General features: G+C 43.8%; 1 protein-coding gene across 1 annotated transcript in view; it reads left to right on the top strand.

The window, feature by feature from the left end:
- The first annotated feature begins 8,105 nt into the window (after positions 1-8,105).
- KL (klotho) overlaps positions 8,106-27,919 on the top strand; it is a 43,245-nt gene continuing 23,431 nt past the window's right edge. Inside the window, exon 1 of the mRNA XM_060235302.1 lies at positions 8,106-8,831. Coding sequence (XP_060091285.1) covers positions 8,106-8,831 — 726 coding nt within the window. The remainder of the gene's footprint in view (positions 8,832-27,919) is intronic.

Here is a 27,919-nt window from a genome sequence, read left to right as displayed (position 1 = left end):
GGTCTTGAAGGCCCTGCGGAATTGATCAAGGCTCCGCAGGGCCCGCACCTCCTCCGGGAGCTGATTCCATAGGGAAGGGGCCGCGATTGAAAAGGCCTGTGCACGGGTGTTCTGAAGTTTAGCTTCTTTTGGCCCAGGGGTAGTCAGTTTATTTTTCCCAGCTGACCTCAGTGCTCTCTGGGGCTCATATGGGGAAAGACGGTCCCTCAGGTAGGCCGGTCCTCGGCCATATAGGGCTTTAAAGGTAATGACCAGCACTTTGTACTGGACCCGGTATGTAATCGGCAGCCAGTGCAGTCCGCGTAGCCCCGGCTGTATATGCTCCCACCTCGGGAGTCCTAGCAACAGCCTGGCCGCCGCGTTCTGCACTAGCTGCAGCCTCCGGGTCCGGCACAAAGGCAGCCCCAAGTAGAGGGCATTACAGTAGTCGAATCTTGAGGTGACCGTCGCATGGATCACTGTTGCAAGGTCCCGACGCTCTAGGAAAGGGGCCAACTGCCTCGCCCGCCTCAGGTGGAAGAATGCTGACTTGGCAGTGGCTGCTATCTGGGCCTCCATTGATAATGAAGGCTCCAGTAAAACACCCAAGCTCTTTAAAGCATCTTTAAGACCAATGAGTGCTAATGTTTTAATCATGTTTTAAGTTTTTTAAATATATATATATATATTTGTGTTTGACTGTGTTCTTTATAAAATTTATATCTCTGCTACCTAATCTTAAATAGGTACACACATAGGCCAGCCCAACAAGGTCTCATTTATGTCAGATCTGGCCCTCATAACAAATGAGTTTGACACCCCTGGACTAGATGATCCTGAACATTCCTTCCAACTCTATTTTATCCGCTCCTGCTTCCCCCCCCTTCTCATGATTAGCTAATCACTACATTTTTGAATCCAGCCTTGAAAAAAATAAGGATAGTGTTGGCAGGGAAGCCCAATTACAGACAACTGCAAGCCAGAGCAGTCCTGCTAATATTCATGCTCCCCTCTGAGGGGAATCAAGGTGCTTTGCCTCACAACTGCTTTCTCAGTACCTGGCTAAACTGAGAGGCCCCACTCAATTTAATGCCCTCACCTGGATGGCTCAGCCTAGTCTGATCTTATATCTTCAGCTGAGAGTTGTGGCCAAGTGTGTAAAAGGGTTACCTGAGCAAGTGTTTCCTATTAGATCAGCAATGCCATGGCAAGAGGACTCATAGTTGCTACCTGTGTTGGCTGCAAAGAAGCTGCAATATAATTGCTTTTTTTTATTCAGAAGCCAAGTTGTTTTGGATGTTAAGCAGTTAACCCATAGTGTGTGCATTTCTAATGACACTGAAGGCCAGCTAAAGGCCCTGAATGGCCCAGCCTAGCCCAATCTCATAATCTCAGAAGCTAAGCAGGGTCAGTCCTGGTTAGGACTTGGATGGGAGACCACCTGAAAATTTCAGTGTAAAGCCAGGCAATGGCAAACCAGCTTTGTACATCTTGAAAAACCTGTCACAAGTCAGCTGCAACTTCACAGCAATTTACACAAATGCACACCACTTAATAAGACCAATCAATATGGTAAAAAATTGTATCTACTCAATTAGGAAAATATTAAATTAGTTCCCCATAATTTCACTGGCAAAAAAATAGTGGACATACATATTACCTTTTGGGGGCTCTATTCATGCTCATTACTTATCATCCCTCCCTGCAGAACTACAGCTTGTGAAAAAAAAAACACCCAACCAATGATACCTGTTCCCTTAGCCCCCTACTTCTGCACACACTTAAAGGAAACAGTCTCTGCCATGTTCCTGCCAATTTTTCCTAGTGGCAGGATGAATATGCCATGATGTGATTCTTCACATCTGTTTAATAGGATTGTTTAGCAAGATCATCCACTCACTTCCAACCACAGCGTCACTGTGACAAATAGCTGGTTTGCTCAATGCTTTTATATGTGTGTAAACGGACTACCATAACATGAATTTCATAGAACAGTGAATTTAACAGTTATTTGCAGTTATTAATTACAAAAAAGATAAGCATAGAGATGAACAAAAAATTGTCTACTAAGTAATTTTTATTCCTTATTTCAGTTTTTAAATAACACCATTCTTCCCAACAGAGATCCAAAGCAGCTTATGGCATCTGTGCACGGATAAAGTGCCATCAAGTTGCAGTGACTTATGGTGACTCCAGCAATGGGCTTTCAAGGCAAATGAGAAGCAGGGGTTTGCCATGGCCTTCCTCTGCAGAGTCTTCCTTCCAAGTACCAACCCTGCGTAGCTTCTGAGATCTGACAAGATTGGGCTATGCCATGCCACCTTCCCTGCTTACAACATATGAAATGGAATTTAGAAACAAGTTAAAAAATTAGCCAGTGTAGTAACAATTAGAGTGTTGGACTAGGAAGTGGGAAACCCAGGTTTGAATCCTCACACCAATATTTTAAAAAAATAAGCATAGAGATTGACTGGAACAGAATTTTAGTCAGCCAAGAGAAGTGTGTTGCTGCTGTCATGTTATCACGTTACAAACGGAGGGCATGAACCAGCCAAACTTTAAATATGCTTTGATACCATTGATTTCCATAGGACAATTAAGATTGTGCTCAATCCCCATCATGGAAATCATTGTGGAACAGCCTGTCTGAGGTGGTCAGGAAGGCCCCCACACCTCCATCATTTCACAGAAGGAACAAAACAGAAATGTTCAGGAGGGCATAATGGAGTATAATGGAACAGCACAGAATGTTGCTTTGATAAGGGGCAATATTGTAGTCTACCCTGACCTGGATGGCCCAGACTAGCCTACTCGTCAGATCTTGGAAGCTAAACTGGGTCAGCTCTGGCCAGTATGTAGATGGGAGACCACCAAGAAAGTCCCAGGTTGTTACACAGAGGCAGGCAATGGCAAACCATCCCTGAATGGCTTTGCCTGAAGGTTACCCCGTAAGTCTGCTGTGACTTGACAACACTTTTCATCACCATTATAATCTATTCCAATGCTTACTGTTATGTATCACCTCTCTTTTTTACTGCAATGTCTTCTACCTACAGTTTTTTGTCGGCATTGTTTTCCTGTTTCCTAATCCTAGTCTGGGAAAATCCTAGCTGGAAGAAGGCAAAAGAAGAAGGGGATGGCAAAAGATGAGCTGGCTGGACAGCATTACTGATGTAACAAACACGAATTTGAGCAGACTTCGGAGGATGGTGGATGACAGGAGGGCCTGGCGTGACTTTGTCCATGGGGTCGCAAAGAGTCGGACTTGACTGTGCAACTGAACAACAATCCTAGTCCTTCTGCATTGTTTATTAGAGACCACTGCTGTCTGATTGAACTGCTTTTCATAGTTTGTAATCTGACTTTATTCTGTGAAAAAAATGAGCTATAAATGAAGTGAACATTAGCAAGGGTTCCTTTGGTTGACTTGTTCCCAGCCTTCATGCAACTGAAAACAGCCTTCCCATCAATGCTGATTGCTCTTACTTCTACACCTCCTTTCAAGGTCTCTTAACATACAGCACTGATCTGACCAGTACAACTGGGCACTGTGGTGCCATCTGAGTTAAACTTTTTTCATCCCGCAATTAGAAAAAAAGAGACACAAATCAATAAAGTCATGAATCAGCAGAGTACACCGAAATGTGTGTTCCTGTAGCTATTTAAAAGGAAATTTCAGTGTCAAAGCAAGGAAAATAGGTGTGGCAAAATCATGCAAGTAAAACAAAGCATGATCCTGAACAGCCAAGAAGAAAAATAAACAGATCCCTGCAGAAATACTCTATTAGCAACTGCTAGCTGCTTTTCCTCTGCAAATGTTCTAAAAATAAATCTAAATTATCATAATGCATTCAACACTCAAGTTAAACAATAACTTTATCTCCTGGGAATATCTATGTATGACTACTGACATCACTGTTGCATACACATTATTTTACATTCCTCACCTACGGTATATTTTAATATTCAAATTCCAAAAGTAACTTTATAACCTTTAAAAAGTTTTTTTTAACTACTCCTGATTTTTTTTTTAAACAAGACAGCAAAAATCACCTGCCCTTCCGAAGTAGCCCAGATACTGTCTCCACACACAAGCAATTAATGGGAATCACAGTTTCTAGATGTTAAATGTACAGCATGATATTCCCCTACCATGAAGACTTGTGAGGCATTTCTAATTTAACCTCGATCTTCCTCTCCTCCTCTGGATGCAGGTGCTGTAATTTCCAGAAGACTAAATGGAAAATTGCTTGTAGGTGCCTGCACCCATGGATATATAAAGAGGAGGGCACAAATGTACACAGTGAATTGGTTTGCTGTGTAGATTAAAGTGTTAACAGTTGCAAGAATCTCCAGAGTGTACTTTCAGAAGATAGCAATGCTCCTTTCCATTTTTGAACCTGTTATAAAAAAGGGTGGGAACCATGTGTACCAATACTAATACTAAGGACAAAAAGTAAAGCAGGGGCAGAAGACTGAACATTTGCTTTACCAGTAAAAATCCCAGTGGGCTTAGAGGGCAGTCTGTCACAGGCTCCCCATTCCATGCCCTAAGGCCAGCAAGGAGACCCTTTTCCTCCAAACAGCTTTTTGTTTTGTGGTGGCGGCTACAAGCATAAGACAGCTTCAAGAGGGAATTGGATAAATATATGGAGCAGAGGTCCATCAGTGGCTATTAGCCATAGCATATTGATGCAACTCTGGGGCATGATGCTCGGTATTCGTGGTGCTTGGAGGGGGGGGCAACAGTGGAAGGGCTTCTAGTGTCCTGACCCCATTGATGGACCTCTTGATGGCACCTGGGTTTTTCTGGCCACTGTGTGACACAGTGTTGGACTGGATGGGCCATTGGCCTGATCCAACATGGCTTCTCTTATGTTCTTATGTCCCTCTACCAGGTGAGATGGGGGATGAGAGGATGGCAAAGGGCAGGGACCTTGTGTGCTTCCAGAGTCTGCCCCAGAAAAGTTATTTTAAAATAAAATGTCTTATTCTAGCCATAATGCAGAAACTGATTTGAACAGACAATAAGCTAGATATAAGGCAGCCTCAGGTATTCACATCTGTATATATATATGTATTTAAAAGTAATATTTTGAGCCCTGACCTGGACAGCCCAATCTCATCAGATCCTGGAAGCTAAGCAGGGCCAACCCTGGATAATATCTGAATGGGAGACCAGAGTTATGACACAGAGGCAGGAGATAGCAAACCATCGTTGAATGTCCCTGTCCTCAAGCCCCACGAAAAGTCAGCTTGACTTGATGGCAAAAATATATCATTTTTAAAAACTGACATTCTGCTCCATAGAGCAAATGCCTGCTAAATAAATCATGACAAAATAAACAAAATACATAGGTATTGCATTAAAAGATCTGTGGACAAGTGCAGGTAGGAATCTAGCCTCTGCAAAAATTCCGTAGACTGCCTTCTGACATGACACTTCACCTCTCATTTGATGGTTCTTGTGTGATGTGCCTTAATCCAAAAGCATTACATCTGAGTGTCTGTATGATCACAGTGTTTGATCTGGGAGGGCAATTTCACACTTACAAGACATCACTCAGCCTTGTATTCCCTGACCAATCTTCATGAGTGAACTCACACAAAGTGCACCTTTAAATAAATGTGTTCTTGTAGCTCTTTTCCTGTGATACGTCTGTGAACACTGTCAGTTCAGCACTAAGTCAGAACAATGTCTGACATGTTCTGCAGGTTTTCTTCCTGTGATCTGTTAGATTCATACAATATCCATTTATTTAGGGAAGATGTGTAATTAAATTCCCTTTCCTCTTGTAACCACTGCAAGAATGAGACCCTACTATAGCAATCAACTACATGGCATAGTGTTTATTATTATAGCGGTCCTTAGACCAGTCATACAGAAACAACAGTGTGATTTCTACTAACAAAGCTCCCAGCTTGTATTTCCTTCCAAAAAACAGTACTAATTTGGATCAGTACTGGTTTAAGCCTTTTCCCATTTCCTGACTTGAAACTGGCTCTAGTGAGTGACTATTTGCCCTATTATATCTTGAATCTGATCAGGCTCCATCTTGGCCACGAACTCACTTGGGGGATCTGGAGCAAGCTACTGCATCTCGGCCTGTTTCTCATCTGTAAATAGGCAGAAAGAGCCCCCTGCGCAGAGTGGTAAAGCTGCAGTACTGCAGTCTGAACTCTCTGCTCACAACCTGAGTTCGATCCCGGTGGAAGCTGGTTTCAGGTAGCTGGCTCAGGTTGACTCAGCCTTTCATCCTTCTGAGGTCGGTCAAATGAGTACCCAGCTTGTTGGGGGGAAAGTGTAGATGACTGCGGAAGGCAATGGCAAACCACCCCGTAAAAAGTCTGCCGTGAAAACGTTGTGAAAGCAACGTCACCCCAACGTCAGAAATGACTGGTGCTTGCACAGAGGACTACCTTTACCTTTAAATAGGCAGAAGCATATATTGAGCTTCCTGGATGAATAGCGAGAAATGAAATAAATAACAAGCTGTACCCTGTAAAGTTGTTATTGTATGAGCAAGCATAATGAAGACTGGAAAGCACTCAGCAAAAGCATGCAACAGATTATTAGTGGCACACATTTAGACAGAGACATCAATGGCAAATCTACTGGTGCCTACCTATTTTCCTGTGATAAAAGGCAGTTGTCCCAGTGGAAGGGGGAAGCAATTTTTGCTGATTCTTCCTGTCACTGCAGAAGCCCACATTCTTACCAGAGATCCACCATGCTTTGGGATAAGACTCTGGGAAGTAAATGCAAGCTGCAGTGTGTGTGTGTGTTTGTGTGTGTGTGCATGTGTAGAAAGCTTGGAAAGTTTCCTTCCTCAAACACTACTGTGCTCATATAGAACAAGATTCAAACTATGATCTGTTACATTTCCCATGCAGTAAATCTTGGGTCTTGGATTAAGTTTATGCTTTTGCATGAATCTGCATCAATTAAATAAAGGCATCTTTCATACACAAAAATGCAATGCAATTTGATTTTTCTGGATTCTTTTTAGAAGAACACAGGCAACCTATTTGGAAATGGTGTTTATATGTCTCCCCTCTTACCATTAATTTACGAAATGCACAAGTTCCAGTTTTATCTTGTACAACCCACTAGCAAAGAGAAACATGAACTACTGTCCATGCTTTCTACCAGAAGTGTGGGGAAAATGCTACATGTTGTAAAATACACAGCTTTTTTAGATGCTTCTCATCTCAGTTCTCACACTAGGAAGTATGTTGCTGTAGAAATAAGTCTGCTTCCACTTTTACATCAGAGAAGTAATTAAGAAGTCCAGTGTAAAACCCGGGCACAAAATCAATCCCAACATACACAAGATATCATCTCTGTATTCAGTGCTCATTAATCCTTCCTAAGTAATGATGATTCTATAGTTCTGGACTCATAAACATTCATTCAGATCAGACTTTCCACCTTTAATCATGCAACAAACGACCACCCCCCCCTTTCCAGTCGTTTTTACTACATTAAAATATGTTGGACAAAGATAATAAGAGCAAGACTGGCTCAGACCAGCAGCCCACCTAGTTCTGGAGTCATACAGCTGCAGCAAGGCGACCAGACTGTTGACAGACAACATGTTATTGATTATGAATATGAAACCGGAGAAAGTTCACCGAAGTCTGAAGTTGATGCGTTTCAAGTGCTGCTGAGCCTTGGTGACTGAGTTTGCAAAAGCAGGACACAAAAAACAAATGGATAAATTCTACACAAAAGAAGGGCATTTAAAGGGAGCCGGGGGTTAACCCTGAAGAGCGACAAGTCTGGTTAAATACAGAAGCCCCAAAGCGGCCGCTCTTCACTTTGGGCACCTGCCTTGGGGAGGTGCGCCAAGGCAGGGTGCGAGGATTTGCAACTCGCCTCCTCCACTCCATTCTCACCCCCTCCCTCCCTCCCTCTCTCCGCCGCCACGCTCGTCGCCCCGGGGAACCTGCCTGACCTCCCCTCCCCCTCCCCATGCGGGAGGAGGAGGAGGGCGCCCCCCCTCCTGGATAATTATTAATAGCCCACCGTCGGGGAGGGCCGGGCGAGAGATAAAGGTGCCTGGGCGGCTGTGGGGCAGGAGGCAGGCACACACTCGGCCCCTCGCTTGGCATCCCGCGCAAGCATGACCCCCGGGCCGGCTCCGCTCCTAGTCCTGCTGCCGCTGCTGCTCTGCCGGCCGCTGCTCGGGGAGCCGGGCGAAGGCGAGGGCACTTGGGCTCGCTTCGCCCGACTGCCCTACCCGCAGGACCAGCTCTTCCTTCACGACACCTTCCCGCCGGGCTTCCTGTGGGGGGCGGGCACGGCGGCGTACCAGGTGGAGGGCGCCTGGCGGCAGGACGGCAAAGGGCCCTCGGTGTGGGACGCCTGGGCGCACGGCCCCGGCAAGGCGGCGGGGGGCGACGTGGCCAGCGACAGCTACAACCGCCTCCAGCGCGACCTCGACGGTCTCCAGCGCCTGGGCGTCTCCCACTACCGCTTCTCGCTGGCCTGGCCGCGCCTCCTCCCCAACGGCACGGCGCCCCTCAACGCCGCCGCCGCCGGCTACTACGAGCGCCTCCTGGAGGGCCTGAAGGCCCGCGGCGTCGAGCCCGTCGTCACGCTCTACCACTGGGACCTGCCCCTGCCCCTGCAGCGCGCCCTCGGCGGATGGCAGAGCCCGCAGCTGCCCGAGCGCTTCCGCGACTATGCCGAGCTCTGCTTCAGGCGCTTCGGCCGCCACGTGCGCTACTGGCTCACCATCGACAACCCCTATCTCGTGGCCTGGCACGGCTACGCCACCGGACGCCTGCCCCCCGGCCTCCAGGGCGGGCCGCAGGCGGGCTACAGGGCGGCGCACAACCTCCTCAAGGTATGGCGGGGGCGGGCGTGTGGGTGCTCAGGGTGTGTTTGGTCCGCTGCAGCCGCGCCTGTCCTGGCTTTCGCGCGCCTTTATTTCTCGAGCGCATCTGTGTTGCCCGCAGAATCCCACTCAGAGGCGTCTGGCTGGCTGCTGCCTTTTCAGCAGCAGAATTCGGTGCGAGCCGGAAAAGTTGTCACAGGGAGGGAACAGGATGAAAAGTTAGGAGGGAGAGAAGCGGACTCGGGAAGGAACGATAAACCAAAGCGGGACGCTGGAAAAGTGGTCAGAAAGAATGCTGCCATTGCCAAGCAGTTACCAGAAAGAACCGGGGCCAACCGTAGCGGTGTGCGCCCCCCCCACACCCCTCTTCCATAGTTCTTCCTTGAGATCAGATAAACGAGTCGCCGTCCTCTATTTGTTTCAATGAGAGACGAGGGATGGAGTGTAATGGCAGGGTCTCAGTTAAGTACTCTCAGCAGTCCACAATTAAAAAGGATACAAATGCTCATCCATCTCCAATTTTGACATACCGTATTGGTTTCCTTCACTATGTTTCTCCCTGGAATAGTATATAATAAACTGAGCTTGTTATTCCTGTTTGGTCCTGGAATCTGTTAAACATTTTCATTATGTTGTGTGCTAGTTTACTGCTCATCCTCAACTTATATGTATGGTAACTTCCATTTCATTGTATTTGAAGAAATGTGCATGCATATGAAAGCTCATATCTTGTATTTTAAAGGTGCCACCGGATTTGAACTTTGTTCTTCTACTTCTGACCAACACATCTACCCTCCTGGATCAAAGTTTAGTTAAGTTAGTAATCAGTCTGGGGGAATGGCTTGCAGCAATTTAAGAAGCGTCCCCCCCCCCCCCAATCTAACCCCTAATCTGTATGTTCTGGCACACAGGTTATCTTTGTGTCCATTCCATGCATTTAAATTGAGTTGAGGAAAGAGGGTGAATTTATATATTTATGGATGAACCACAGCTATTGCCTCAATGCAAGCAGGTTTAAGTCTGCTCCCCCCCCCCCCCCCCGTTTAGCTTGTTGCCAGTTTAAAATCTGCACAGGCAAAAACATCTCAAGAGTACTGTAGAATACTTAATAGAACAAAGACATACTTGCATCGAACCCTTTAAAAAGAATTGGTTTGGTAGGTCTGTGCTTTTATTTTATTTACCTTATTTATCCTGCCTTTCTCCCCAGTGTGGACCCAAAGCAACTCTTGTTTTCTCCTCCCTTTTATCCTCACAACCACCTTGTGAAGTAGGTTAGGCTGGGAGTGTGTGACTGGCCCAAGGTCACCTAGCAAACTTCCATGGCAGAGTGAGAATTCAGACCTGAGTTTTGCAGATCCTAGTTTGATACTTTAACCACTACACCACACTGGTTCTGTGTAGCACTGTGTAATGTCTGGATTTAGCTAAACTTGTTAATTGCCCTGCAGATACTTTTGAAGAAGAGGAAGAATTGCAGATTTATACCCTGCCCTTCTCCCTGAATCAGAGACTCAGAGCAGTTTACAATCTCCTATGTCTTCTCCCCCCACAACAGACACCCTGTGAGGTGGGTGGGGCTGAGAGGGCTCTCACAGCAGCTGCCCTTTCAAGGACAACCTCTGCCAGAGCTATGGCTGACTCAAGGCCATACCAGCAGGCTCAAGTGGAGGAGTGGGGAATTAAACCCGGTTCTCCCAGATAAGAGTCTGTGCACTTAACCACTACACCAAACTGGCTTTTGGCAAGATGGGCTGAACTTGTCCCCTGAGTTTTGCTTGTGGCAAACTATAATTGGGACGATCTCAGTGTAGATGGTGGGGTCTGATTGTTTAGAGGTGCATCATTGACACAGGAGGTTGACTGATTTTAGGTAACTAAAATCTAATGATTTCACAGTGCGGACCTAAGCAGAATTGTACCTTTTTATGCTCTCATTGATTTCATTAGATTTAGAAAGGTGTGACTGTGTTTAGGATTGCACTGTTGGTGTTATTTCTTCATTTCCAATTTAACACTTGCTAGTGAAGGTGAAATGTAAGGATTATTAATTCTTTCACATCCCATAACTAATCTGCTATATATCTACATTATTGATTTAATCTTTACTACACATTCAGTATCATATACTTTTGTCACTTCTACCTACTCACTGTAAGTTTTGACAATAAGTAATATATCAGAGTAGAGAAAGAAAAAGTGTTATATATCTCATAATAACGAGGTAGAAGATATTTCTGCTCAGGATTCACTTCTTTATACATTTATATTCAAGATGCTACATTTAATACATATTCTTCTGCTTCTTCATTTCAGTACACACTTCATCTCTCCTTAAATTTTGTGATTGATCTGCTTCTCAGATAAGGTGTTAATTTTGTCATTGCTACATATTCATCAAGTTTATTTTTCTATTCTTCTAGGTGGGGACAGACGTCTAGTTTCCATTTTGCTGAATAGATAATAATGGCCATTGTCACCATGAATTTGAATATCTCTTTCAGAATTTTGTGTAATTTATTAGGTAGTACCAGGAATAAGGCCCATTGCGAGGGAAAATACAATGGGCTCTAGAAAGAGGCTGTGTGCAGGTACTCCCCCACCCTCGCTGTCTTCCCACCTACCCAAGTGAAGGCATTCACTCCCCCCTCACCTCCAGGGGAGCTGATGTCTGTCATCTGGAGAGATGTGGTAATTCTGTGTGATCTCCAGCCTTCACTTTATTTTCCCTCATTTCACTACAAGCTTTAACTAGCTTCAAAAACTGATCCAGAGCATGGCAAGATTCCTACTTTCATACACAACCAAGTGACTAGTTAACACGTCTTGTATGAAAGTGTTGAGGTTGAGCCTGAAGATCTCCTGGGATCACAACTGATCTCCAGACAACAGATCTCTCTCCCCATTCTGGAGGAAATAACTGCTTTGGAGGGTGGACTATGGCATTATATTTTAGCTGAGGCCTCTCCGTTTACTGAAAGAAGCAGCCTTGGTTGCTTAGCAACAGCCTCTGGCTAGGGACAAGACTGAGTGGAGGAGGGAGGTGGTCCCCTGGCAATTTTTCAGCCTTTGGAGGCTGTTTGGTTGACAGGACAACAGAGAAGAATACACTTAATACACTTGACAGAGAAGACAACAGAGAAGAATACACTTACACAAGAAGAATTGGAGATGTGTCTGTCTCTGAGGTAGTAGTGTTTTGGCAGTTTGTTCAACATTCCCATGCCTGCAGTAGGTGGGGGCAGGGAAGTCAGCCAGTTGGAGGCCTGAGAACCGTGATGGTTTATGGAGTGTATGGAATGCACCCCTAAGCCAATGGGAGAGTTCCATTTGACTACCACCATTAGCAAATTATATATATATACATAAGTTGCATAATTGCATATTCTTAGCTTCCATAGGGAATTTAAATTTTAATCTGTTCTTCATTTTCCATGTATTTCCTTTCATTTTTTTTTCTTTTTTTTCAAGTCTGCCACGTATGAATAAAAGTTCCACCTGTGCTTTGGTTTCTCCCACATTTTCTTTGTAGGTTTTGTCTATTTTATCAGAGGCAGGAGGCAACATCAGGGAAAAGTCTCAGTTTCTATGCCCTATTGTTGGCCAGCAGAGGAACTGGTTGGTCACTTTGTGAGCAGGATATTGGACTAGATGGTCTATTGGTCTGATCTAGCAGAGCTCTTCTCATGTTCTTGGGCTGAGGTGGCAACTGCTGCCAAAGCAAAATTTATAAAAAACCTTCATAGCCAATCAGAAGTCATCCTGGGCAAAAGACCCATCTGGTCCCGCCCAGTCTCTAAATACACTTGATGGCAGGGTTGCCAATTTTCAAATGGGGCTTTCCCCAACCCATCTTGCATTTCATGTCTGATTTGTTTGTTTATTTGATTTTATTTATATCCCACCCTCCCCGCTGGAGCAGGCTCAGGGCGGCATTCAAAAGTGAGGAGGGTCTTCCTTCCAATACTTAGCGTACAAAATTCTGGCAATTGTAACTATATACAGCAATAATTTCAGCTTGGTCGCAGGTAAGTTTTGTCTACAAATGTTTATAAGGTACAATTCCGGAACATGTTTCACTTGTATTTGCAAGATTTTTTGGATCCAGATATTGACCTGTGTCCAATATTTTCTGGCCTTTTTGCATTGCCACCATATATGGAACAGAGAGCCTTTAGCTTCAGTACACTTCCAGCATTTATTAGAGTAGGAAGGATATATCTTTGCCAGTCTATCTGGCGTAAGGTACCATCTGTATATCATTTTATACATATTTTCTTTAAGATCTGCTGGCTTTATTAACTTTATATTTTGCTTCCATAGCTTCCCCCATTCTTCCAAATCTATATTGTAACCGAAATCCTTCAGCCATCTGATCCATGCTTCTTTAACCACCTCATCTTGCATCTTGACTTTAAGCAACCAATCGTACACTTTGGCAATTAATTTTTGTTTAGACTCTAAAATCAAATCTAGATCAGAGTAAGAGTTCAGAAAACCTATTTCTTTATCTTTTCGGAATCTTGATCTCACTTGGCATTGTAGCCACCAAGATAACTTTAGAACTTCTTCCTCAATCAATTCACTCTGGTCATTTAGCAAGTAAGCATAGTCCTGTTGATTTTCCCAGTTATATAGTTTAGGATGCGACGCAGCCTCTATCGGGGAGATCCATTTTGGAGTATGTTTATACTGCACTTTAATTTCACTCCAGATCACATACAGAGATCTTCTTATTTCATGTCTGAAGAAGCGTCCGGTTTTGATAGGAGTCTTATACCACATGTAATTATGCCAGCCTTCTCCTAGCCCATCACCCTCTAAGGACAGTAATCTTTTGTTATCCAATTTACACCAAGTCCTCAGCCACGCAATGCTACACGCTTTATAGTACAATTTCCAGTCCGGGAGAGCTAGTCCTCCTCTTAGCTTAGTATCTTGCATAACTTTCATTTTGATTCTGGCCTTCTTACCCTGCCAAATAAACATTTTGGTCATCTCATTAAGTTGCTGAAAAAAGGATTTAGGTAATGTGATTGGAATCGTTTGAAATAGAAATACCACCCTCGGAAGAATATTCATTTTAATCGTTGCGACTCGACCAAGGAGCGAAATTTGAAGATCTTTCCAATTAATTAGATCCCTGCGGATCTCTCTCAGAATTTTTTCATAGTTGTCCCTGTATAAATTCTTTAAATTATTGGTCAAAAAAATTCCCAAGTATTTAACCTTCTTTTCATTCTTAAATCCAGAGAGCTGTTCCAACCTTTCAATTTGGTCCTTTTCCATGTTTTTCGTTAAGATCTTGGTTTTAATGGCATTCAATTTAAATCCGGATACTTCTCCAAACTCTCTTAATCTTTGTTTTAAGAGCTCGATCGATGATATGGGTTGTTCCAATATAAATACCAAGTCGTCTGCAAACGCCAACGTTTTTAATTCTGTATTATTTGTTCTAATCCCTTGAATTTGGGAGTCTTCTCTGATCTTCTTTATCAGCGGTTCTAAAGTCAATATAAAAAGTAACGGGGATAGAGGACACCCTTGTCTTGTACCTTGTTCTATTTCTATTAAGTCAGTCATTACTCCATTAAAATTTACTTTCGCTGTCTGTTTCGTGTACACTGCTTCAACCATTGAACAGTATCTTTCTCCACATCCGACTCCTATCAAAGTCTCTTTAATAAAATTCCAATTAACATTGTCGAAAGCCTTTTCGGCGTCTATCAGGATCGCCGCAAATTCTTTATCTGGGTGTTCTCTATAATATTCAATTGCGTTTAAGAACAATCTCACGTTCTGATTCATTAAACGTCCCGGAACAAAACCCGATTGATCTTCATGGACCAGACTTCTAATAACTTTCTTCAATCTATTTGCTAATATTGTTGCGTAGATCTTATAGTCGCTATTCAACAGAGAAATTGGTCTGTAATTTTTAATTTCTGCTGGGTCAGAGTCTTCTTTATGTATGAGAGATATTAAAGCTTCTTTCCACGATTCTGGAATTTCACCCGTATTATAGACATTTTCCATTACTCTCTTAAAGGGAAGCAGTAATAAATCTTCAAAAGCTCTGAAGAATTCACTCGGTAATCCATCTATACCCGGCGTCTTGTTACTTTTTTGAGTTTTTATGGCATCCACTACTTCCTGCATTGAGATTGGGTTTTCTAAACTTGCTTGTTGTTCCTTTGTTAATTGTTTCATTTCCACTTCCTTTATATAAGTCTCTTGTTTATGTTGATCAATCTTCTGTTTCTTATACAGGTTCCGATAAAAATTTTGGATGATAGTTTTCATTTGAGAATTTTGAAAAATCTCCTCTTTCGCCTCATTTCTTAACATCTTTATGGTCTTTTTCTCTTTCTCTTTCCTCAATCTGTACGCCAACCATCTACTCACTTTGTTCGCATTTTCAAAATAATTTTGTCTTGTCCATTTTAATTTTTTCTCAATTTCTTCTGCCAAAAGAATATTTATCTGGTGTTGAATAGCTATAATTTTTGTCTTGATCCCGTTTTTTGTCTTGGGTTCACCGTTTTCTGTTGTTTCTCAAAGTAGTCCAACTTTGTTAAAAGCTCATTGTAGATCTTTCTTTGTTCCCTCTTCCTTCTTGATGAATAACGGATGGCAACTCCCCTGAAGAAAGCCTTGAATGCATCCCATATTATTGAGATTTTTGTATCCTTTTCCAGGTTACATTTGAAAAATTCTTGTATTTCTTTTTTTGCTTCTTCCAAGAACTTAGTTTCTTTCAAAATTTGTAAATTTAAAGACCATCTAAAGTTCCTTTTTTGTTCCTGAAATGCCACCGAGATTGGGCTATGATCCGAACTCCTAATAGAGAAGAATTTATCACTAAACTTTTAGAAATTGCGGAATCGGATATGATGACCACCCGGCTGCGAAGTGGTAATGTGCAGAAATGCCGGGAGGAATGGGACCCTGTATACGACTGGGTTAAAAACAGAGGTTTTGATATAAAATAATTATATCAAGTTAAAGTAGCGATGGAGCAATGAATGTTTTATTTACAAGTTTAATCTTCTCCTTCTCCAGTGGGGGGGTATTTGTAGTTAGTAGTTGTTGTTTAAAGATTAGAGGTTGTATGGTGTAGTATGTATATTGTGTTTTGTGTTTTATGTTTCAGTGCTTTTGTGTTTTGTTCTGTTTGTATTTTATCTTTCACAATAAAAAACTTAAAAATTTAAAAAAAAAAGTGAGGAGGGTCATTTCAGCTGCAGAGCATGGCATAGTAGTGGAAGGGGCTTCAGCTTTCCCTCCCACACTACTTTCAACAACAAAACATGGTGGCAAGGTGGGGGGCTATGTAATCTGCTTCTTCGGAGTGTCTGTCTGCCACTCCAGGTGTATGTGGGGCAGGGCTGGCCCTAGACTGTCTGGGCAAGGCTAACTTCTCGTGCCCCACCTGCACTGATAATGTCACTGAATCACATGGGGAGTGCTAAATTTGGTGCCCCCAGAAGGCTGGTGCTCTAGGCAGTTGTCTAGTTTGCCTAGTGGACAGGCTGACCCTGGTGCAGGGAACATGTCTGCAGAAATAAGCCATGCTTCATAGTTGGCTTTACTCCCCTCAGTTATTTTGAAGATGAGTACAGGTTAGATGTGAAATGTGAGTCAGGCTGGGGAAACATAAAAGAGACCTTAAGTCCACAACTAAGGAGCTCTCTACACATGCAGCTTTGTAGCATTTCTGATACAGGCTTCCTTTTTAGGCTGGAGTTAAAAATTCGCCTGGTAATGTAAAATAATGACTACAGAGTAAGATCCAATTTTTTAAAGAAACAATTATGTTATTTATAGTCCACCTTGCTCATTGGGTCTCAAGGTGGATTACACAGAGCGAGTCAATACAGTCAACAGGATGGGACATTTAGTAAGCAATGAAATAGAAGAAGAAGAAGAAGATATTGGATTTATATCCCGCCCTCCACTCCGAAGAGTCTCAGAGCGGCTCACAATCTCCTTTACCTTCCTCCCCCACAACAGACACCCTGTGAGGTGGGTGGGGCTGGAGAGGGCTCTCACAGCAGCTGCCCTTTCAAGGACAACCTCTGCCAGAGCTATGGCTGACCCAAGGCCATGCTAGCAGGTGCAAGTGGAGAAGTGGGGAATCAAACCCGGTTCTCCCAGATAAGAGTCCGCACACTTAACCACTACACCAAACTGGCTCTCCATAGGATTTGGGTTGTAGGTTCACTTTATTGTAGTATATTTGTATGTATTCTTTTTGATCTATAAGAACCCAAGTTAAAACATAGTAATAATTTAAAGAGCAATATAATATATTATAAAAATATAGTACATTAGGACTCCAATCTCAATAGACAAACTCTGTCAAGGGCCTTCCATAATAAAGGTGTCTTCAGATTTTGCTAGAAGGTCAGTTACAGTGGTATTTAACTGTAGCCCTGTTCACACATTACAACAAACTCAAGTACATCCTACATGTACAAACATACATCTGTTCATTAAAAAGAGCCAGCACAGGTTTGCTTTACTAATGAAACTGGAGACCAGAACTTGGATAAATGTGGGATTCAGATCACACATAGAGCTGTAGAGGAGTTGAATGTGACATGAATATTACTCGGTATGCACACAAAGAAGAATCTATACCAGGGATGGCCAAACTGTGGCTTGCAAGCTATGTATGGCTCTTTCACACATGTGTGGCTCTTGAAGCCCCCCTACCATTGGCCAGCTTGGAAAAGGCATTTGTTTCTTTAAACCACTTCTCCAAGCTAAGCCAGCCAGAATGGAGAATGCATTTAAAGTAAAAGTTGCTTTCTTTCCACCTCTCCCTCCCTCCCCACATCTATTTGCTTTCCTTCCTGTGTTGCAGCTCTCAAATGTCTGATGTTTGTGTCTTGTGGCTCTCAAACATCTGTAGTTTATTCTGTGTGGCTGTTACGTTAAGCAAGGGTGACCACTATATGCTGTAGGTGGGTTGTATGTGTGACTTGTGAACAGGATTTTTTCCTTCTGGGAGAGAGAATTCCATTATCATGACTGGCAGCCCAAAATCTCCTCTTGTGAGTTTCCAGCAGCACCCCTCCAAATTGTAAGCTTACATTTTAAGCTACTTTGAGTTCTTAATGTAGAAAGGGAGCAAATAAATATTTTAAATAAATAACATCTGATAAGGCTTGCTGTGACCAGGTCATTGATGGGTGGCACTGGACACTTTTGTTTGATGGAACTTATGTCGTCTGCTGTATTTTATCTGCAGGGTGACAGGGAGCAGTAATTGGTTTGCTCAGTCTAACTGTGGAGAGTGAATGTACAGAGGACTAAGGAACAGTTTGGATTTAACAGAATTGGTGGTTTTTTTGCAGGGGGGTGGAGATTAGGTTAGCGCTACTGGCCTCTGTTTTGTTTTTACACACATGAAGCTGCATTATACGGAATCAGACACTTGGTCCATCAAGGTCAGAAGTGTCTACTCAGATTGGCAGTGGGTCTTCATGGTCTTAGGTTCTTCATGATTTACATCACCTACTGCCTGGTCCTTTGAACTGGAGATGCTGGGGATCGAACTTTGGACTGTCTGTTCGCAAAGCAGAGGCTTTCCTGCTAAGCCACAGTCTCTTCAAAATAATACCTTTTCCACCCATGTCTCAACTTGTACATTTTATAAACAGAATATTCCAAAGTACCTTAATTCTTCAAGGCTCAATTCATCCTTGGACATACCTGGAAAAAGGCTGTCCTAAATGTTAATTTTTAAATTTCCCTAAATTTTGGGAAAGGAGAGTATAAAACAATGATTTTATTTAAATAATAATACAGTTTGTTCACTTTAACTCTTGGAAACTCATATTCATGAATCATTAAGTTGTAATTTTAATTAGCTATAAGGCTTGGCCATTTTTTAACGATATGTTTGCATTTCTATAGTTGGGCTTCACAAATAGAAGTACTTCCCATGCATTGCAGCAAATTGAAATGATTTCTCTTTACATTAAAAAGTAAGCTTTTTTTACAAATGCATGATATACAAACATGACTGTGTTCTGTACATATTTTGTGAAACCACATGTAGGTTTATTTGGATTTTGAACTCATCATTTCTCCAGATAAGTTATTTATTATCAGAATAAGTCATCAGACAAGATCAAGTTTCACAAAAACAAGTTAATACTGTTGTATTCATTACCAAGGTCTGAATTTCAACACTTTCTTATTTTGGTGACTTGCTTATATACTGTGTGGTAAAGATTGTTTTTGGGCTGTTGACCTAATTAGGTACAAAGTTACTTTGAACTTGCCATTCATGACATATTAGTATCAGAACACAACATAGAATTTTGGTCAGGTAGGTGATAGTACACTCCTGTTTTTAGGATACTTTTAGGGCTGGTTCTCCACCATAGTGATTCTGCTGGGAAGTTTATTCTCCTTATGTTTTCAGGCTTTTCTGACCATATACTCCGTTTGATATACTGAGCAATAACTGTATCCTATTTATTTTTGCACAGGTTTCTGAAAGGCAAAATCCATGCTAGGGATTATTAAGAAAGAAATGAAAGCAACCAAGATGATTAAGGGGTTGGTGAACCTTTGACTAAAGAGCCTGTGGCTTTTCAGTTTCAGAAAAAAGGTGACTAAAGATGGACATGATAAAGGCTTATAAAACTGTGCTTGGTGTGGAGAAAATTGATAACAGAATTTTTTTCTCTCCCATAATATGAGATCTCTGTTGGATGGAGGTGTGTACTTGGTATATACTGAGCCAAATAAATACTTGAAAAATACCTTATTAGTGTTTTCTGAGTATTTATTTAACCAAATACAGATTATACAACCTGATTCAGCTACCAAAATAGCCACACCTGAATAAAATCCAATATCATTCAGCTTTTATTTAAGTGTGGCTAGCAGGCATTTAAAGAAACTGTGGTGTCTTTAAATGGCTTCTGAGTTCATTCGCTGAATCATGCCACCATGAGGGCCAGATCTGACATAAATGAGACCTTGTAATTCCAGTAGCAGAGATATAAACTTTATAAAGGACACAGACAAACACGATTAAATATTTTTAAAAGCTTAAACAATTAGTACTCTTGCAATATTTTGTTTATTTTATAGTCTCTGATAACTGACACATCTTTGTCTAAATTATTGCATCAAAATCTGGAGACAGTTTCTGTGCTGTAGCAATCTTGAGTATGCTGTTCAGGTACTGTTAGGTGTGTATCTGTAAGTTGCAAACCTACTTTTGATTTATTGATATTCATTACAGAAATCTCATGGTCAATGCTTTGAGCCAGAGAAAAACATGAAATGTCTCGGCATTGTGAGCTTTTGTACATAAATTGCTTCTTGTGCTGGTCTAGAGCATGTGAAGGCGTCATGATGTAAAATGAGGGCTATGTGTTTGTCTGCAAAACTATAGTCTTCCCCAGAGAAATAAGTATAATTCCTATGAGGCAGTGCAAGAATACTGAGACAGCAATGTATAGTGGCCAGTATCAGCCTACTTACATGAGAAGACTAGATTAAAAACTCCAGTCTACAAAGGAAATGTGTTGGGTGAACTTGGTCTGTACACATACACTCAGCTAATCCGCCTCACTGGCTTGTGGCTATTCCTCCTCTAAGTAGTTCCCATTTCTTTCCTGCTGAGAAAGACTGGATCATAAAGGCATGAATTCAGAGAAAAAGGGGAAGCAAAGCCAAGTTGTACCCAGGACAGCCCTGGCATAATAAGCCAACAACAACACACACACACATACTGTCTCTCGTGGGCTTTATAGGAGCCCTCTAGGGGCCTGATCCATCTTCCAGGCTGCATGTTTGATACCCCTGATTTAAAGTTTAAGTGCCTTCTGATCTCATGGAGTCATTCTGTCACAGCAGAGCAACTCTATGAGTGAACTTAGAAGTGAGTGAACTTCTGAGTTCACTCACTGAGTTGCACTGTGGCAGTGGCACAATGCCCCAAGCTTAGGAGGCATTTTTTTTTTTATTATTTATCTGGGATTTATATCCCGCCCTTCCCACCGAGTGGCTCAGGGCGGCTTACAACATATATAAAACTAACATAAAAATATAAAATTACACTTTAAATTAGCATTTCACAATATATAATTAAAATCAGACATTTGTTATAACTATACATCATTAAAACAGCCAGCAGTCGTGGAGCTACACTCTATTCAGCTTCAGATAAAAATTCAGTATACAATATACAGCATTCAGTAGTCGGTATACAGGGCCGTTAGTTGTGGGCCAGCCGGAAGAGGACTGTCTTACAGGCCCTGCGGAATTGGGTGAGATCCCGCAGGGCCCTTACCTCCTCCGGCAGCTGGTTCCACCAAAATGGAGCCATTACAGAGAAGGCCCGGTCTCTTGTGATCTTCAAGCGGGCCTCCTTTGGCCCGGGGACAACCAAAAGATTTTGAGATCCCGATCTCAGTGCTCTCTGGGGAACATGCGGGGAGAGACGGTCCCTCAGGTAGGCAGGTCCTAGACCATATAGGGCTTTAAAGGTAATAACCAGCACCTTGTATCGAACTCGGTAGGATATTGGCAGCCAGTGCAGCGCCCGAAGTCCCGGCTGAATGTGCTCCCACCTTGGGAGCCCCAATAACAACCGGGCGGCGGCGTTCTGCACCAGCTGCAATTTCCGGGTTCGACACAGGGGCAGCCCCATGTAGAGGGCATTGCAGTAGTCCAGCCTCGAGGTGACCGTAGCATGGATCACCGTTGCTAGATCGTCGCGTTCCAGGAAGGGAGCCAGCTGTCTAGCCCGCCTAAGATGGAAGAATGCGGACTTGGCAGTGGCTGCTATCTGGGCCTCCATAGTTAAGGAAGGCTCCAGAAGTACCCCCAGGCTCTTGACCCTGTGTGCCGCCATCAGCGGCACACCGTCAAAAACCGGAAGGGGTATTTCCCCCCCTGGGCCACGACGGCCCAAGCAAAGGACCTCTGTCTTCGCTGGGTTTAGCCTCAGCCCGCTCTGTTTGAGCCACCCAGCCACAGCCTGTAGCGCCCGGTCCAGATTTTGTGGGGCGGAGACCGGCCGGCCATCCATAAGCAGATAAAGCTGGGTGTCAGCATACTGGTGACAACCCAGCCCGTACCTTCGGGCAATCTGGGCGAGGGGACGCATGTAGATGTTAAATAACATCGGGGAAAGAACCGCACCCTGAGGCACCCCGCAATCAAGCGAGTGCCTCCGGGACAGCTCATCCCCAATCGCGACCCTCTGTCCCCGACCTTCAAGGAAAGAGGAAAGCCATTGCAAGGCCAACCCCTGAATCCCCGCGTCGGCGAGGCGGCGGGCAAGTAACTGATGGTCGACCGTATTGAACGCTGCCGATAGGTCCAACAACATCAGTACCGCCGAGCCGCCCCGATCCAGATGCCGTTGCAGGTCATCTACTAAGGCGACCAGCACCGTCTCCGTCCCATGGCCCGGGCGAAAGCCGGACTGAAGAGGATCAAGGACGGAAGCATCATCCAGGAAGGTCTGTAACTGCATCGCCACTGCCCTCTCAATAAGTTTGCCCAAATAGGGCAAATTCGAAACCGGCCGATAGTGAGCCAATTGGGCCGGATCTAGAGATGTTTTTTTTTAAGAGGGGGCGGACCACCGCTTCTTTAAGCTGTGTTGGAAATTGCCGTTCCGCGAGGGATCTATTTATGATATCCCGTACAGGATATCTAAGCTCCCTCTGGCAAGATTTAATGAGCCAGGAGGGGCACGGGTCCAATTTACAAGTTGTTGGGCGTGCAGATAAGAGGATCCTGTCAACTTCCTCCAAACTGAGAGGGCTGAAACCATCCAGAACATAATCCGAAGACAGGCCCGGAGCCTCGGTTTCACTAACTGCCTCCAATGTGGCAGGGAGGTCAAGGCGGAGCGACGCGATCTTGTCCGCAAAAAAGTTCGCAAAAGCCTCACAGCCAATCTCCAATTCCTTACAGTTTAGTCTGCCCTGAGGCAGTGTTGTTAGATTCCGAATTATGCTAAATAATTGTGCCGGGCGCGACGTTGCGGACGCAATCTCAGCTGCAAAGTATGTTCTCTTTGCAGTTTTGATTGCCACCTCATAGGACTTCAAAATCTCTCTATAAGATGTTCGAGTCGCTTCGTCTCGAGTACACCGCCATTGCCTCTCTAATCGTCTGAGTTCCCGTTTTAGTCGCCGCAAACCCTGGTTATACCAGGGAGTCGACTTCAAACGGGGGCGCAGAGGACGCCTAGGTGCGATTTCTTCGATAGCTCTGGAGAGTCTATCATTCCAAGACTCCACCAGACCATCCAAGGAATCGCCAGGGGGCTCAGGGTCCCGTAGAGCTGTCAGGAACCGTTCCGGGTCCATCAGGCTCCGCGGGCGAGCTAAAATACGCTCTCCACCTAAACAGGTTTGGGGTGGCACACCCACACGAGCCTTAAGGGCATAGTGGTCCGACCATGGCACTGCTGTAGCAGTCATATCGTCCACTAAAACTCCCGCCGCGAAGACCAGGTCTAACATGTGCCCCGCCCGATGAGTGGGCGTTGTAACAACTTGGGAGAGTCCCAGTGTCGCCATGGATGACACCAGGTCCATCGCCTGAGTGGAGGCCGCGTCATCGGCATGAACATTGAAGTCACCCAAGACCAATAGCCTTGGGTGCTCCAATGCCCAGCCCGCCACGGCCTCCATCAGGGATGATAAGGCGCCGGCCGGTGCGTTAGGCGGACGGTACACCAGCCAGATCGCCAACCCCTCCCCAACGTCCCACCTCAGGCCGACACACTCAACACCCCTGATCTCCGGGTCCGGGAGAGCCCTAAAGGAGTAAGCCTCTCGTATGAGAAGTGCCACTCCTCCCCCCCGCCCACTGGTCCGGGACTGGTGAAAGACCGAGTATCCCGGGGGCGCCATTTGGGAGAGGGCTACGGTCTCCCCATCGCGCACCCAGGTCTCGGTCACGCAAGCCAGGTCCGCCTCCTGTTCCAATAAGAAATCCCGGAGGACAGCAGTCTTGTTATTAATGGACCTGGCATTACATAACACCAGTGCCGGGGGTGGGTAAGATCGCCTGGCCCCACTACCTGTCACCATCGGGATGGGACACAGGCAGGAAGGTGGGCGAGCACTACTATGTCTCGGCCTCCTTCCCCTATTAGTCTGCCTGCTCCCACCGTCGTACCTTCCCCTCCCCAGGAGCACTGGAATCCCCGAGCCAGCCATCTCCTGCAGGTAAGAACCAGCTCATCAACTGGCTGAGCTATAGAAGTATACCATTTAACAGCTATAGAACTGGCTGAGCTATAGAAGTATACCATTTAACATTTAAATGCCTTCTGTACTCCCGTTATGCCCTATGGGAACGGTCCCCATAGAGTATAATGGAGCTGAATTAATTAGGGTTTACCGAATACTTACCTGAATCCCAATATAGTCCAATATAATACCAATAATGGGATTCAGGAATACCAATATTTTTAGGGTCCAGTACACCCAAATCAGAAAAATACTGATTTATTTTTTTTACACACCCCTACTGTTGGATATTGTAATTCTGCATGCAAGTGGTTCTGGGAGGGAAGGGGTTAAGAGAATTCTCTACTAGGATATATTTGGCAGTTGGCTCCACCCTTTTGTTAGCAGTCAGATCCCGCCTCTCTCCGGGGCAGTTTATAGCTAGAAAACCGTAAATACCCTTCCTAATATGTATCGTATCAAATATCATAAGTGCAGTATGGCCCAAGATGACATACAATGGATGCCAACTAGAAACATTCCTGGACATGTAGTTTAGAAGTGTAAGAACAGCTGGCTAGCTAATAACCTCCTCTCCACCCTAGAGAGATGTATAATTTAGGACAGTGGTTTTCCCAAGAACCTACTAACTAATTTCGTCAACACCCAGCCTCACTTCTTTACACTAGTTTACTCTAATCAAGCAACACTTAACTCTTTTCATCAAACCTAGTAGCTTTCCCCATCCATTACTTACATGGTTATCAAGCCCCATTTACACCTAATAGTTCTCCTCAGGAAATCCTATTAAGCTTCTCCCAAATCATTGTCCACTTCTGAAAACCCCATCAAATTATTGATGGGGGGGAGGGGCTGAATATGTCAGCTTGTTCCAGGGAGCATTTTGCCCTATATTTGGAGACTCTAGCCACCAGTGCTATATGTATGTGTTGCCAACAACTGGTACCAACAGCATACATCCCCACTTGGTGGATTTCTTCTCCCTGTGGAACACTGGCAGTTTTTTTTTCTGTTTTTATGGACCTCTATAAGACCTGGTGTTTATTGTCCCTCGCCTCTGAACTATTCCCACCCCTCCCTGTTTCTCTTAGCTAGTTTTTGAGTTTTAAGTGCATGTGTGTGTGTGGGACCCTTTTATTTCTCTTTTAATAAAAGCTTTTCCAATTGAACATCTGCCTGGTTTATTTGAAAGTTTTCTTAAAGGGGAAAACCCTGGTATACACTGGTGGAGATCCCAGTTACTCACCTCTCACTCTATCTCCATAACTGGGAACCGTGGAGAATCAGGGATACTGTGAAAAAGCTTCTGTGCTACCAAGGCAAATGATTTTTTTTAGACATTTAACTCAATAATCTGAAGGATACCAGATAACAAATGGAAATGCTTCCTTACTTAATGAGCAGTTATATTGTAGAATTTGCAGCCAGCATGCATATTGATGGCTTTGAGCATTGATGGTTTAAAAAGGGGGATTCATGGTCCACCAATGGGTACCGTACTAGTCATAACTTCCATGTCTAGAGAGAGTTAAGTCTCTGAATACTTGTGCTGTGAGGTGACATCAGGATGATGCCTTGGCCTCTTGATTTTCAAACTTCTGCAGGCGTATCAAACTCATTTGTTATGAGGGCCAGATCTGACATAAATGAGACCTTGTTGGGCCAAGCCATGTCGGGCTGGGCCATGTGTGCACTTATTTAAGATTAGGTAGCAGAGATATAAACTATAAAGGACACAGACAAATACAAAGATTTTTTAAAAAAAAACTTAAAATAAAACATGCTTAAAATGTTACCACTTGGTTTTAAAAGTGCTTTCTTGGTATCTCTCCCATGGGATCCAGGAAACTGAGCAAAGGAAGCTATGGCTCTTTCCTTCCTTCCCCAGAGGACCAGGAGGGGAAGGAGCCTCAGCCAGTAGAAGGAAAAGAGGCTTGGCTCAGTAGCTCTTGCTGGGCAACTGAGGAAGCTTGGCAAAGCAAGCTGTGATGCAGAAGGAAGCAAGAGAGAGGAAGAAGGAAGCAGATGACAGCCAATTGCTCGGGGGCCTGATAGGAGCCCTCTGAGGGCCTGATTTGGCACAGGGCTGCATGTTTGACACCCCTGTTATAGAGTAACTGGTTGGCCAACTGGTCAAACAGGATGTGGGACCAGGTAGACCGCAGATCTGATCCAGTGGCACATCTTATGTTCTTAGTGTAACTTGTTGAAAATGTTTTGGGTTGATCTTTGAATAAGAAATAGAGGGAAATGTATACCATCTAGCACAACACTTTTAAACATAGGAGAATATTTGTTTATTTTTTTCTGAAAATTTCTGTCAGCTCTTTAGAGAACCTGCTAAAGTGACGCACAAAACAAAACAATAAAACATTACTGAAACTCAGAACTCATAGAATCATAGCGTTTGAATAAACCCCCAGGGTCATCTAGTCCAACCCCTGCGTAATGCAGGAAATTCATACATTCCTCCTCCTAAGTTCACAGGAGTTCATTGCTGTCAGATGGCCGTCTAGCCTCTGTTTAAAAACCTCCAAAGGAGAGCCAGCCCCCCCTCCCCAATAACATAGCAAATCATGAAGAAGATTTGGCTTTTATACCCTGCTTTCTCTACCCTAAGGAGTCTCTTCCTCTCCCGACAACAGTCACCTTGTGTGGTAGGTGGAGCTGAGAGAGTTCTGATGGAACTGTGACTGGCCCAAGGTCACCCAGCAGGCTTGATGTGGAGACGGGAAGCAAACATGGTTCTCCAGATTAGAGTACACCATTACACAATGCTGGCTGTCCTGGCTAATTAAAAGCCTTGGTAATCAGAAATGTTTTAGTCCTGCTGCTAAAGTATAGTAGTGTAGGCACTAGGAGAACTAGGAGAAGGGCATTCCATAGGCGAGTCCCATTGCTAAAAAAGACTGTCTTTGATAACAACCCACCTTAGCTTTTCAGGCAAGGGCATAAGAGCTTGGCTTATGAGGAATATTTTAGCTGATGGGCTGGACAGTAAGGGGGGAAGCACTCTTTCAGGTATCCTAGCCCCAAACCCTTTAGGGCTTTAAATCAAAGTCCCAGCATTTTGAATCGTACCCGATAGCAGATGGGCAGATGGTACAGATTTATCAGTGCCAGGGTCATACAATCCCTGTATCCCACCCTGAGACTTGCCTAGCTGCTGCATTTTGAACTAGCTGAAGTTTCCAGAGCTTCCAAGGGCAACCCACACAGAACACACTGTGATAATCTAACCTGGATGTAATCACAACATCGATCACTGGATCATGCTTTTTGAGGCATATTAACCACATATGTACTGTGCAACACTTTATAACTTTGTCTCCCCCCCCCTTTGTTTTCAGTTTCATTTGTAACAACTTTTGTTTATGTGCTTCCTTGTTATAAAATGTTTGTCAGCCCTTGCAATTAGGACACTGTATTCTTCCAAATAATTTATTGCATTACCGATCAGGTTAATTATCCATATACTGATTCTGCTTTTCAAACATTCCAGATGATATATATGCATGATGAGACCAATAAAATGAATGTGGATTGAACAATTTTAATGTGTCCTGTATTGTGTGACAGGCTTTGTATATTAATTTACAGCAACATTTGTTGGCTAAGATGTAGTTATTGAACCTTTAAAATTCAGATACATGCAATTAAAAATATATCTGTAATCTGATTTTTTAAAAATAAGTAAGCATTTTAATATTGAAGTCTTTGTTATATGGGGCTGATACAGATAGAGAAAGAATACCTAGCATGGTAAGCTTTTCGGATGCATCCAGGAACACTGTTCTGTTATATGGTTAATATTTTAGTGGAGGGTAAGTTCAGTAAAGAAGGGCCTTC

Source organism: Heteronotia binoei, chromosome 3 (assembly GCF_032191835.1).
Source record: "Heteronotia binoei isolate CCM8104 ecotype False Entrance Well chromosome 3, APGP_CSIRO_Hbin_v1, whole genome shotgun sequence".
NCBI classification, from domain to species: domain Eukaryota; kingdom Metazoa; phylum Chordata; class Lepidosauria; order Squamata; family Gekkonidae; genus Heteronotia; species Heteronotia binoei.
Note: the sequence above shows the minus strand (reverse complement) of the source record. Positions and strands in the feature narration are given on the sequence as shown.